The sequence below is a fragment of the Ascidiella aspersa genome, chromosome 1, assembly GCF_963924565.1.
Source record: "Ascidiella aspersa chromosome 1, kaAscAspe10.2, whole genome shotgun sequence".
Taxonomy (NCBI): domain Eukaryota; kingdom Metazoa; phylum Chordata; class Ascidiacea; order Phlebobranchia; family Ascidiidae; genus Ascidiella; species Ascidiella aspersa.
The window spans coordinates 19189455-19203751 of NC_139447.1; the positions used below are offsets into that span (position 1 = coordinate 19189455).

A 14297-nucleotide genomic window follows, 5' to 3' on the forward strand; every position below is an offset into this window, starting at 1 on the left:
ACAGTTCCTCGCTCGCTAAGTTACCGAGCTCGTTTTAGCGAGGGATGAGCGAGCGAGAAACTCGCAAACGCATTTGGTATTACGAACGGTCCTCGCCGACACCTCGCTGTAACGAGACGCACGCGCGAGAGAATGCGTCAAAATCATAAGAAAAAGGACGACTGACTCATCAAAATTGCTGCAGAAACGTCGTTTGGCGCTTTGTTTAGGAAATTGTTAGCTACTTTTGAATGTTAAATTTGTTATGAAACAATTTTCAAGGTAAACCGCATGAATTTAATTCCTAATTAGTCGATCATAGAAAACGGCTTTGGGAAACAACGTTTGGCGCGGGTCTATAATCCTACCACAACGCATAATATTTGGGTTAGGGTGCGAGTTAGCGTTTGGATTAGGGTGGGTCAAGTATTAATATTAAACAATGACTGTTACAAACGCTAACTCGCACCCTATTTAACAATTATGGAAGGATTCTAGCGCCCAACGTTTATATATATACGTGTTTGTAAAATAATTATTTTAAAACATTTTATTCATTTGTATCTATATTTAGTAAGCTAGCTTCTGTAAACATTTTGATAATAATTCCCCAGGATGCAACAATTACAGCACTAACACTGGCATTTTAAAACAGTAGTTACAACATGCTGCTGGTGTTACACCCTTCTGACTTTCACCAGTAAATTGTGCATGGAACTGAATTTAAAAACCATGTGTTACTAGTTTACCAAAAAAATAATAAAACTTGGGAGACACTGAAAAAAGCAGTCCAATTTGGACATTCCTGAACCACCGATAAGTTGTAGCAGAAGAGCAGCATGAGAACCACCTACAACTTTGTATAGATCAATACAATTTGGAAAAAAAACAAATAAGTCTTGAATCATCTTACTTTCAAAGATCGAGACAATGGAATAGTCGGTTTGCAGTTTGTGCACAAATATTGTTTTCTTCAAGTTCCCAAAAATAGCTATCATACAATGTCAGCTGTGAACTTTGGTAAAAGCAAATTTCTTTGTATAAAAAGAAATGAATTGGGCTGCAGTTTAACCATTTATATTTGGTAATATAGTTTTCAATTGTATTGCCTAAATATTTTGCTGTGTGAAATTTTTGGGCTTGATAAAATAATGCTTTAGCATAACTTATTTCGTTCAACTAAAAGTATATTATTTTCTCTTTTTATATTGTCTTATATACCATGTTTTTGTGACTCAAAAATACTTGATAAGCTTACATACAACAGCATATTTTTTAAACAATAGTAAATTGTGTTTGTGATTATAATTGCACTTCTGGCTTAAGGGTTTCTTTGGATTATTTAATACAAAACTATTTTGTTCCTAAAATAACATAAGTTTTATAAAGTTTATCTTCACTTTTGAAGCTCTTGTTTATTGTATAATGAATGAATCATGACAGATGCTGGACCACTGGTACACCATGGTATTATAATACCTCATACAAAAATACTCTTTTGATGAAAAATATACATGCATGAATATCAATTGCTAAAAATTACCTATCTGTTATAAAAAAATGTTCATATTTTTGCATTAGTTGATTAGTACTGAATATATGTGTTTAATCAACTGACTCAAAAGCACCAATAAAATGAGTTATGGCATAAATATGCTGCTTTTGTAAATTCTTAATTGGTTGAATAAAAAAACATTTAAAGTGAAGTTTGTTTTAAATCAGTGTGTAGCGTAGTCGCCGACTTTTTTGACAGGTGTGCGAAAATTTGTGCCAAGTATGACGTCACAAAATGTCCACTAAAAATATAAGTTTACATGCAGAGTGGTAAAAGAGTTAAAATGTATTTTAAGGTCAATAAAATTGACTAACTGCCGGAATATGTGTAAAATAGTAACTCAAGTTGTAGGCATCAACAAAAATAGAAGTCTTCACTGGGTATGCTATTGGCGCCGTAAGCACCCCAAACTTCATATTGTGTAGGTAGGAGATCGCCTAAATCCATATTTCGCGCCATTTTGGTGAAAAATTCACAAATTATTTATGAATCCTTATTATGACATCCATTAGTTGTCGGCATTATTATAAACGTTTACTGATAAAAAAAGATGATTTTTTTAACAGCAGTTAGGTTTTTAGAACACAAATTAGGCGTTACCGAGTGGTCTGAGCCGCTCGTTAGTTAGCGAGGAGTTTAGCGAGATTTTGGTAACGAGAAGTGGGTTCGTAATACCAAAAGTCGACTTAGCGAGCTCGCTCAACTTAGCGAGGTGCGTTCATAATGCCGCCCCAGGCTAGAAAAATCTATTCTCAGGTAAGATTCAACATACAAGTTCGGCCATACCGGGACCGTCACTCTAGAGCAGTGGTACTCAAACTGGAGTCCGCGGTCCGTTTAGGGTCCGCGAGACAACTTCTAGGGACCGCGAAGAACCTAACAAAAAATCAACACGACGCTCTTGAAGCAGAAAATTGTTTGTGCATTAAAACTTTTAGGCAACTTACTTTCCAAGCTGTAGAAATACAATAATAGTATGTCGTGCATAGGCCTAATTGTGGGACAAAAGAAAAAACGCCAAACTCAGGATCGACCTATACGCGAAAGTGGCATTACGTCATCACAAGCTACGACTTCATTCACGTGATTGTATTGATTTGAGTTAAATTGTGCATTGTGATGTCATGTTGCTTTGTACTAATGAGGATTGGGTTTTTACAGCTTGCTGCGCTGCCACTGTGGGCAGTACGGTCACGGTTTTAAAACTGTTTGCGATTGCTTAACTTATATAAAGTGATTTTACTAGCGTTACAAGGCACCGTATCAGAAGCAAGTGCAACCGTCCCATTGATACCATTGTAAAAAACAACGTGTTATTTTATGTTTGTTTGTGTATATTTTTAAGAGGACCGTGAGCAATTTAGAAAAAAATTAAGGGAACGTTGCGTAATTTTTTAAAACATGTTTGAGAACCACGAGTCTAACGAGTAAGCTGCGCATACACAATAGTGAAGCAAGTGAAGAAACAACCATAACTACTGTGACTCCTGCACCCTGGGTGTTCAAACAACTTCATGTTAAGGAACCTAGAGCCCGAAACAAGAAGCTAAGACATGGTATCCACTTGGGCACCTCACCGTAGGTTGAATTTTTTCAGCCTGGCCTTCCTTTCAATACAATCCCGATTGGGACAACTGATTCGCTTGACATTTGACATGAAATTTGAAACACTTTTTTTTCTCTGTGAAAAGACGCAAAACTGAACATTAAAAAGTTCATGGCTATGTCACAGTTTTCCCTTGTAGCAAGAGTTTGATATTTCACTATTTTGAAAGAACTGCAGAATACACAATTTGGCTGAATCATACAGGAAGAAATGCCACTACAATACGGTACGAGCCTTTACTTTGGCAGGATGTTATAAATTGATTACAATAGGCTACGGTACCCTTCATAAATCCCGGAGCACTGCGTGATAGAGTAAGGGCCCTCAAATATCAATTTGATACCCAGGAAAAGGAACGTAATTAACGAACCACTGGTTCACCACAAAAACGAACCACTGATTGACCACAAAAAGGTACCATATCAGCAAATGCGTTCCAAGGCCAAACCTAAAGAATGGCCATCGTCGTAACAAAATTGCGGTCTCTAAGCAATGTAAATCTGCGGTCCGTCAAATATCCAAACTTTCTTCTGCCCTTCGCTAATCCCAGAAAAAATGCAAGCAAAAAGTGTGAATCTTGATCAAGAGATTTAACTACATGCTTTATAAATCCGAGTTTGATGTGTAGTAATGGGACTGGTTGAAGAGTGATGTTTTTGTGATTAACCAGTGGTTCGTTAATTAAATACTTCCTCGGGAACAAGAAGTCTCTCGATTATGGAAGGACTCCTCTTCAGCTTGAAATCACTGGGGTGTAACATAATCATTAAGTCCTGTACAGTCACATTAACGCGCTCCCACAAAATATTGGCGACGTAAGCAAGGTTCAGGGTGAACGATTCTATCAGGATATCAAGCTGATGGAGGAGCGATATCAAGGGAAATGGAAGTGTTATGTGATGGCTAATCACTACTGAAGCTTAATTAGAGATAAATTTTACTGTCGTTATGACATGAATAAATGCTACCAAACATGTTTAAACAGAATGTAATACTGATTAGAATATTCAATTAGAAATGGCTCATATATAATACAATAATTCAGTAAAAGCGTGAGAAGCGCACCGCTCCGAACAAAAATCAGTCAGCAAAGGTCTAAAACTTTTAATACGAATATGCATTTTGCCATATAAATGGCATCATCAGTTTGCCTGTACAAATAAATAGTAAAAAATTAAAGTATTTTTCTCTTTAGATCTTAAAATTGAAGTTTTTGCCAAAAAAAGTTTAAATTCTAAAACTCTAGAACTTGATGTGATAGGAAAAAAATAATAACAGATTTGGAATCAGTTACCAAAATGCACTGGATTCAAACGCCGTGTGCAAGAAAAATTGTGTTGACCAGTGTAATAGAAAAGGATTTCTTAGTTTATAGATGGAAATCACGCAAATATAACCAATCCTAAAAAAATTTTCAGACTGTGTATATTTTTTCTGAAGCTAAGGGTTTCAAGCCTAAACCTACAACAAGACACAAATTCTCTTTCGGCCCACAACAACTGCTAGCAACACTTTTTAACTGAGAAAGAATAGTTGTCATCTAGTGCTACATACAACACAAAGCATAGGAATGCGAAATACAAATTACGATGCATTCGCTGAGGTAATGATTCCAAAACAAATTGTGCATCCTTACATAATTATTATTAGACTACTTGATGCATAATTCTTCTTTCAGTTGATCTGTTTGTGCGTCCAATACAGAAAAAACAGGGTAATACAGAAAAATGTTGATTAATACTAAAAAATAAAAAGTGAACTTTCTTTAAAAGCATAAGGGCACTACAGAAAAACTTTTTGTTTTTTTGGGTGATAAATATGCGAGTAGCAACTAAAACTTTTGTAAAATTTTGTTGTATACTGTTGCGGGCCCAAAGCGCTGCTAAATAAGAGTTTAATACGTGGCAAAATTTCATGAATTACATTAAAACCGGTACACGCAATACTATGACGCTATCGTCGGCACTTTTTAATCAATATGTTTAAACCTTATCTTGTAGATCCGCGGCTTGAGCTTTATAGTTCTCCTTGTCTCTTGCAATCGTTTGACAAGTGTTGTAGTATTCGTCAGCGTCTTTAAGTAGATCCATCACGAATGACTCATGTTGAACAATAAGTTCATTTGAATAAACAACGTAAGCGGAGTTCCTATAAAATATTTTTAGACTGCTGACAAAACAAAAACTAAAATATGTTTCTTTTTCTGTTAAGAAAAATAAAAAATAAACTAGTATATTATCTGCATGAAACTGAATTATTGAAATTTAATATAGATATTTTGGAACACAACAGACGTTTTTTTTAGTAATTTCAACAAAAATATTAAAGCAATTAAATTCGATAAAGACTATAATGCGTTTAATATTTTTATTGAAATAATATAGATAATTGGACTTTTTTACAATGAGAGAATTATATGCCCCTCTTTTTACAGGCTAAAATTATGCCTTTTCAGCATAACTGTGTTTTAATTTGTCAAACATTTTATAGCGCTATTACTGTAAGTCCATGTGCGCCAACGGTAGCAATGACGTCATGGAGAACTGCACTAGCTTAACCTGATTTACAGTGAGCAATTTCGTAACGCTACTGTAAACATCGGTGTAATTCATTATAATTTTTAATAACTGTATAGAGTCAAGAAAAATGTGGCCAAGTGAAATGTGGGAATGTGTCTAAATAACAAGGAACCGTATCCCCTTGCAAGCTTGAAATAATTTGGACCCCCCCTTATTTTGGAGGTGCTATTATCGTTTTTCGTTCGGTTTTGTTGTTTCTGGAGGTAATGTTTTATTATAATTCGTTCACGAGTCTTAACCTAATAGGAAACTAAAATCACAAACGCAAAACACCGTTTTTGGTCTCTTGTTTGCACCTGGGTCGACCGTAAACGCGAAACGTTTCTTTCTCTTTCGCCTTTATCTATCTATTCGTTCAGGTAGACTGCTGATAGCAAGTGTTCATTCGACATATGAGTGAATATAGTTTATTCCGTACGCATAAAAAAATTTGCAACAAAATCGTAGTTGATGTAGACTGAATAAAAAAGCAATTAGGCCTACACAATTTACAAGACTAAATTAAGCCTTCCACACCTTTTCTCATTAGAAACGTTAACCACTTTTTCGGCGGATTACTACACGTGGCGGTGAACGTTCAAAAGTGTCAAGCCATTTAGTCTTCCTTTACCAAACGCGTTTCGCAAATATGTTTTACTCGACGAAGTGCCGAAAAGAGTCGCTCTGCCTATGCCGTGGTAACCGGAATCGTTGATAGGACCTAAAATGGTCATCAAATGACATAACAGGGTGCCATAAATCAATTTTCTAAGTTATTTGTGGTTCAATTATGTCTAACTGGGTGAAATGTTTTCAACCTTACGACCCTAACCGTTTCATAACGTCAGGTCGAGTTTAAACTATGCCCTTCCTAGCAAGGCCCTGTCTTACCAAAATCCTTGATTAGTTAAGCGATTGAAGTAACCCCTGCCAGATCACTGTTGATACAGCCTAGTTCAGTTCACCATTAATACGCAATTAAAATTAAAATAGATAAATCAACTTACCATAATTTGTAACATGAAGAAAATTAGATTTACTTACTCGTGTGCTAACTTTTGAGATTGACAAATGTACATATCTTTCAAATCTGCCAATTTGCTTTCTGATAGAAAATACTCTTCTCTTTCTTGTTCACTGTAAGCCGATTTCTGAAAAGGCGGCAGCTTTATCATTCTCTATTCAATGTTGAATTTCATTAGCCTACTTATTTGTTAACACATTTTATTCCACCAAATAAATCGTATGAGTGCACTAACTGCCCAACGAATCTTCATATCCGCAGTTTTATAAACAGGTTTTGAGGATGATTTAACCCCAACTGTAACCGAACCTGAACCTATTTTAGTATTCAAACCTGGACTTATCGAATATTTGGCGGTCACTCGAACCTTGACAAAATCAGGACTGTTAAAAACGGTTCACTGCAGCATCATAGAACTTGAGGATTACAAGTTTGAATATCGCGCAGCAAAACATTTAATGCACTTTTTTGTTTTCTCTTTTATATTTTTTCAATCTTTGTTTGTCATCATCCCGCAAAGTTAAAACTTACTCTATTGAATATTAGACAACGGTTTACTTGTTATTTTTATAACCTAAAAAATGTAAAGTGGTAAATAAGAGGTAATAAAGATGCCCCGAGTGATAAACTCTTTCCATATAGGCCTACAAATTTGTAAATTCATTTGTTTTAAACTGTAGAGGTAAACTGAACAAAAAAACGTAATAAAGATAACAACAATAGCGTGAAAGATGACGGCAAAACATTTCTCATTCGTCAGCGCATTTTTAATGTTCAGGATTTTTATTAACTGACTGCCTCTTGATTTTTACTTCGTAAAACCTAGGTTAAACATCAAGTTAGAATATCGATTAGTCTTTAGTTTTTTTTAATTAATTTTTATTGAACCTGAACACTTCAAAACCTTTATAAATCACTTTTCCAAACAACTTAGTAGACGAACGAAACTTGTACTTATTATTAGTTCGAACCAGTGTTGTAAACAAGTTATTTTAAAATGACTTAAGTGCCAGTCAAGTCATTTGAAAAATAAGTCAAAGTCAGGTGTTTTGCAAAAAGAACAAGTTCAGTCCTAGTCAAAACATTAAGAGACCAAGTCAATTTCAAGTCATATTATTGACATAAAATAAAACTGTTAAACTATTAAAATTGATAAATTCTGTCCGATTATAAGCATGAATTTAACTAAAAAATAACACAAACGCAATATACAGCAATAGTGTTTAATGCGCAAAACTTACGATACATTTTAATGAAAAACACCTAATTTAATTAAATTATTTGACAAAATGACTTAAGTCCAAGTCAAGTCATTTGTCCAAAATACTTAAGTCTATCAAGTCATTTAAAAACATGACTTAAGCCATTACAACACCGGTTCGAACCGAAACCGGAACTAAACCGGATTCTGAGAATCATTCAACCTGTGAAGTTAACATAAATATTTTATTTTAGAACACCGTTCACTTGCCTATATACTCATCCTATCTATTGAAGTATTTAAAGTGGATCACCTTAAAAATATACATATTTGGTTGGATACCTCTTGAAGTTTGGGTGGGACAGAACCATTAAGGGAACGAGTTTTGAATCGTTAAATCCGACGTACCCGATTGACGATAAAAAACAACATATTTGATTTGCGTTGAAAAACGCTGTAAACTATTTACAACAAACAAAGAATTTCCAAACAAGTAGAGGTTTTCGCACTGCATCAAAAATGGTTTATTAACAATCGTTAAAATTCATCTCAATAAAAAATTTTATTTTAAACAGTTAAAAAATATATTTTTTTAATAAAGGGTATTTTAGAAGGTAAAGGCGTACATTTGAACGAAAGGTTTGGGCAATTGCGTTTAAAAAAATCGGTTTAAACGTTTAGAATACAAAATGTTTCAAATTGTATACTTACAACGACTAAAAAACGTTGTTTAGAAATTATACGATGACAAAAAAGTGTTTTATTAGGGTCTAAACACGTTGTAAAAACACGTATTTAAAACAGCATTTTTTTTAATTTGTTTACATTAATGACAAATAACAAAGTTTAGCATTTTTGCAACAATGAGCATTTCTGAAGCAGATTGTCCCTATCGCGCTAAATCCTAAAAAAGCAATTTTTCACATACCTCCAACATTCGGTAATATTGCTGACGAAGAAGTTCAGTTTCTTTTTCAGCTTTTTGAACGTCATTAAAGGACGATTTAAATTTGTATGTTGCATCTCGCGAACCCTCGTAAAGCTGTTCTAGTTTGACCTCAGACTCTTTCAGACGCTTTATAGAGTTTATATTTGCATTATTGGTTAAATATTTTCAAACAAAAAGAGCATGTTTTAATTACAAAACATATTACTTAATGGGTATTTGTTTAAGAGCCCACAATAAAATAAGCTGGGCCGTTAAATTAAAAAAGTACTCCATTAATTTTTTTTTACAAACAACTTCGAATGAGTCATAAACAGTTGTAAAAATGGTACATTATATATATTGCACAAAAAACAATCTAAAAATGAAAAGATCCGATAAATTTTGTTAACTACGCATAGGTTTTCTGCCAAGGTTATATGGTGTGATACAATAAAATTTTAGAGGGGTTGCGTTTTTACTCTATTTTTAGGTTTTTACTTTACTCATAAACGAGAGTCAAAATGATAAACGAGAGTCGAATGCGGATCACCGAAGATTCACTTATGGTGCTTAGGATGTCCAGTGCCAATTCTTGTGTTCTTAGTTTTTAGCCTTAATTTAAGGACACCAGTCACAATACCTCCTTTGTAATAAATCAAAGTCGGGTTTCAACGAAATTAGATATAAGATTAAAATCAGATTAACACCAACTTTGAAGTCCAAACGTTGCAATTTTACCAATGCAACAATGGGTCCAACGTTTCACTAAAACCAAAACTGAAATAACATCTACAGCGGATTTAAACCATTAATACAATAAACACTACAACGGATTATGGTATAAACCTGTCGGAAAAATAACAAAATTTGTTAACACCAAAATCCGTCAGAATAACATCCAAAACCTTCGTAATAACACCAAAATTCCTTGGCATAAGACCGGTGAAAGCTATTAGGTAAAACCTAACTTTGTTCGAATAAGATCTATCTATTCTAGACAGTTCGATTTTAATCGAAAAGCTTTTTGAAGAAAGGTATAAAGATGTCGGATTAGTACTAAAAGCCGCCAGAATAAGTTCAAAAACTGTAAATTTAGACCGAAAACCTTCGGACTTGACATAATGGCTTCAAAACAAGGGTATACTCGTCGGAATACGACCTAAGGTAAAACCGTCGGAATACGTGTAACAACTGTCGGACTAAGGCTTGGAGCTGTCGGAACAAGATCAAAAATTGCCGGAACAAGATATAAAGCTTCGGTCAGACGAGTTTAATTCTTGTTCCATTCTTAATAGTTTCAGCCCTAATCCAATATCTAACCCCATACAATACCCGCCACTAACCCTAAACCAGGGCAAACAATCCGATACCGATATCAAAACGGCCGATATCAGACAGGTGTCCCCCAATCGTCCATTCCATTTCCCTATAGTTTTAGGCGTTGAATTGTCCAGTAAGGCCTTATTCCGTTACATTTAGTTATTCCGACAGGTTTACGTCCTATTCTGACGATTTTAGACATTATACTGTCTACTGTGTGTTTGTCTTTATTATGTGGTTGGTCTAAAAACTAGTAGTATAAATTACCCTTGTTTATTTTGTTGCTTTGTACGTCGTATGGTTTGCAATTCTAAACTTTCGACTTATATTTTATTCCCGAAACGTAAATAAAATCTTAATCTGATTATCTTACATTTCCCAACAAAATAAAAAAGAGGGATTTTTGGTTAATTTAAACACAAAGTTTTTACATCCATTTTATTTCGGCTTACTCGTAGAAAAATATACGAGCAAACAGGTAAAACATTAGCTAAATCGGGCAGAATTTGAGATATTTAAGATGACATACACATTGCAGAATTTGAGATGCCATACATTTTTAAACATAGAAAGCAGTCATAAAGCTAACAAACGTTTTTTTGAAAACATGCTGTTCAGGGTAGAACTTGTATACGTAAATAGACAACTGAAAGATGGCGGAAAGGGTTGACGCGACAAAAATATATATGTTTATTTGGAAGTACTAATGCATACACCGCAGCGCGTTTTCCAATAATTTGAACAGTGCTCTTAAACATTTTTTCTCCTGAATACCTTTAAAAACTTAATATTAACGTGGTATGCAATGAAACATACACATACATATGTGTATTAACAACTGTGATCTATCATTCTGAAGCTGATTTTTGATCATCAGATAAAATAAAAACTCACAGAGATGTTTTTGGTATTGGGGGAGAGGGGCACGGAATAAAATTTCATAACGTGACGCCATAAAACAAGTAGCTTGAAAACTTATAAAAACTCGTATGAAAAGGAAAAATAAACGAGTCAAACTAGCCTTCTGTTTATTAAGTTTAAACTTTAAATTGCCAAACTTTTTAGAGTAAATTTGTCATATAAATCATTTAAGAAGCTAATTTAGGCAAACAAGTGGTGAGCCGTATTGAAAAAAAATTTGCAAGAGCCCGACAACGTTTATTGATTACATATTCTAATTTAACAAAATTGCGATTTAAATTATGCCTTAAAACTCTCTATGTTGCGTTGATATTTTAACGAGAAACACACACAAAAAACGCAAAGATGTTCATTTGTAACTTAGAAAAATATAATTTTAAAGAGTGCCATGTTACGCACACTGCCCTAAGGCTGAACACGTTTTTCAAATCGTATAAACATATTAATAGCTATAGAAGATTCGAAAAATATTTGCATTTAGGTAAGGAAAACAGGCAATTATAGTTGGGAGCATGACCACGTGCCCCATACCTAGACCCCCCTTGAACAAAAAGTAAAAAACTAATCATTCTATAGTTGTTTATTTAAGTTTAGTGAATATATTGGTTTATATTTCTTGCAACAAAAACATGCAATTCCACATGTTTACGTAATGTAGCATGTCGTTTCATTATTGTATTAGCGACACGCGACTTGCGTCTCGTGCCTCGCTGTGTCTCGTTGTGCTGCATGTAAGGTCACTCGATTAAACTACGCGCTGTTGAGAGGTTGTGTTTTATGTGCGCCTACAGTACTATAACTGACCTAATATGTACATCCTTCGTATAACTTTTGAAGGTGATATACTCTAATTCAGTGGTTCTCAAAGTGTTTCCCTTAAGGAAGGAATTTTTAAATTTTTGGAGGAATTTGTTTCAAGGAGAAATTGGGGAGAAAACGTGGATAAAAAATAAGTTGTTTATTCGGTTATATGCTTATATGCAATAAAGCCCTAAATAACTGTAATGATGGGTATTGTAAACAATCTATTAGGCCCATAATATATGTCTATTTTTTCTTCACAGTAGCAGGCATTTAAGAAATAACACCAATGCAGGCATTTTTACATAGGGATTAATGTAAACAGCAAACTTAACTTTCAGACGATTAGCGCATCCAAATTTTGTTACAAGTCTTGTCTTTTGGCAGATTTTTGTTTTGTAGTGTAAAGGTTTTTGACTTTGGAACTATGACCGGGTCAGCTCTGTTCATTCGGTGAACAGCTTGTTTCGCTGGATCGCTTATTCAGCCGGTCGGTTATGATGTCACGACGCCGGCCTGCGTGTATTCATTCAATTTGACAACATATTGCTGATCGTGTTTTGTGAATTGTCCGAATTTCCTGTTTTTCGTTGCGTCGCTGAACCGCATAGTTACGAAATATAATTACCGCCAGCTGGGATGCGTTATTTAAGCGCTGGCATTTGAAACCAAAATCAGCACTTGCTCAAACTGTTTATCGTGGAGTCGGATCGCGTACGTTACGGAGGTAAATTATTGTACATATATCGTAAGTACCTGTAAGTACTGTTTAACCCTTTCTCGTTTGTTTATACGCACTAAATATTCTTTTTTTGTGGTCCGTACTCACATTTGTTTTAAATATAATTTTAAATATATTTTTTTAATTTTGTCGACTCTTTTCCTGTAGGTTTGCTTTTCGTTTTTCTGTCAACAGGGTACATCGAATTACGGTAATAAATATTAGGATAGAATGCGTGTTTTGGGGAGGAATCGACAGTGTTTGAATTTGTAAGGGAGGATTATGAAAACCACTGCTCTAATTGATCTGGTATAGCCCACGCATGTGTATACCGTACCAGGTTGAAAAGCACTGCGTTAGAACATTAGCAGGTTTTATGACCAAACTTTAAATAACCGCATATTCGTATAAGTATTAAACGGCTGTTACTTGTAGTTACATACGAAAGTTCATCAAACTTTATTGAATAAAAGTAACAATAATTATTTACCTAAAAAATGCGATTAATTTTGTTAGTAACCTGCATTATAATTTAGGTTGGCCATATTAAGTTAATTTGATCAAGAAAAAAGGTTATGCGAAACAAAACATTCGGCCTTATTCAATTCAGTGTGGGCTGCGAAGTACGTGTAAAGCAAGCAATTCTGAAAACAAACGACTTTTAAGTTAGCAATCAATAATTTAATTAACGCAACTCAGATCAAACGACAATAAACAACAAACCGCTTTAGTGACAAAACTTAATTTTCATTGTTTATAAAAAAAAACCTTTATAAAAACAACGTCAAACATTCGTCATGTTACCTTGTGCATTATACGATGTTCCTTACTGGCGTAATTATCTTCTTCCATTTTTATAGTTAAATAGCTACAAAATGCCTGCCTCGCCTGCCGTATGACGTCCAGAAAATCCTACGACGAAATTCCGACAAAGCTTTTATGAAACGTATCTTGACAACTTGTTTTTACTGCGTGACGCCGAATTTCTTTGTCTGTTAACTCAGCGACGAAACTGGATACCGTATCTTTGTAGTAGGTGTCAAATGTCATTTTATTTGGCGGTTTAAAAACGGCGAATGTTTTTCTCGCGTTGGCGGATTACTTATCCAAGTTGTGATTAAGTAGGCTACTTAGTTAAATATATGTTTGAAAACTGACATGATTTTATTATATATCGTCAAATAGATTAGTCAAAAATATAGAACTCTTATAAAAACATAGGATTTTCTCTGTTAAAGCCTGTTATAATCTATTTTTCGGTTTTCTTGTGGATTTTTTTTTATTGCACTAAAAAACTCATTGCCCTAAGTTAGGTCATTCCGCTCGTTCGTAAACTCCCAAATTCGCTTGCGCCCGCATTAGAGTGCTTTGGGAATTCCCCGGCTCTGACCAACTTACCACGCGCGCCTCTTGATTTCTTCTTGATTTTATTTTAAGGGGGGGGGGGGGGGGTCTTTGGGGAGGTGAGGTTAGTTTTCTTTTGTTCTGTGTGGTGGTGGTGGGCCTAAAAAACGTTTTTAATAGATTTTTTATCTGGCAGGTGCTGGGAGATATATTTTTGAAAGGGCACTAGAAGTTTGAAAAAAAAATTAAGAGTGGACAAAAATACTTTTTTTAAGACGGATTATGTTTACTTTGAATATTTTTTGGTGTTCCCTTAGGAACCTTTACTTGGGGTACAAA

At 34.5% G+C, this 14297-nt stretch overlaps 1 protein-coding gene across 1 annotated transcript in view; it reads right to left on the bottom strand.

Moving 5' to 3' along the window:
* LOC146168174 (uncharacterized) overlaps positions 1-13552 on the bottom strand; it is a 32810-nt gene extending 19258 nt beyond the window's left edge. Inside the window, exons 1-4 of the mRNA XM_083382797.1 lie at positions 13419-13552; positions 8852-8998; positions 6743-6849; positions 5129-5288 (exon numbers count right to left, since the gene is read on the bottom strand). Coding sequence (XP_083238923.1) covers positions 5129-5288; positions 6743-6849; positions 8852-8998; positions 13419-13466 — 462 coding nt within the window. The 5' untranslated portion in view covers positions 13467-13552. The remainder of the gene's footprint in view (positions 1-5128; positions 5289-6742; positions 6850-8851; positions 8999-13418) is intronic.
* Between the last annotated feature and the right edge of the window lie 745 nt (positions 13553-14297).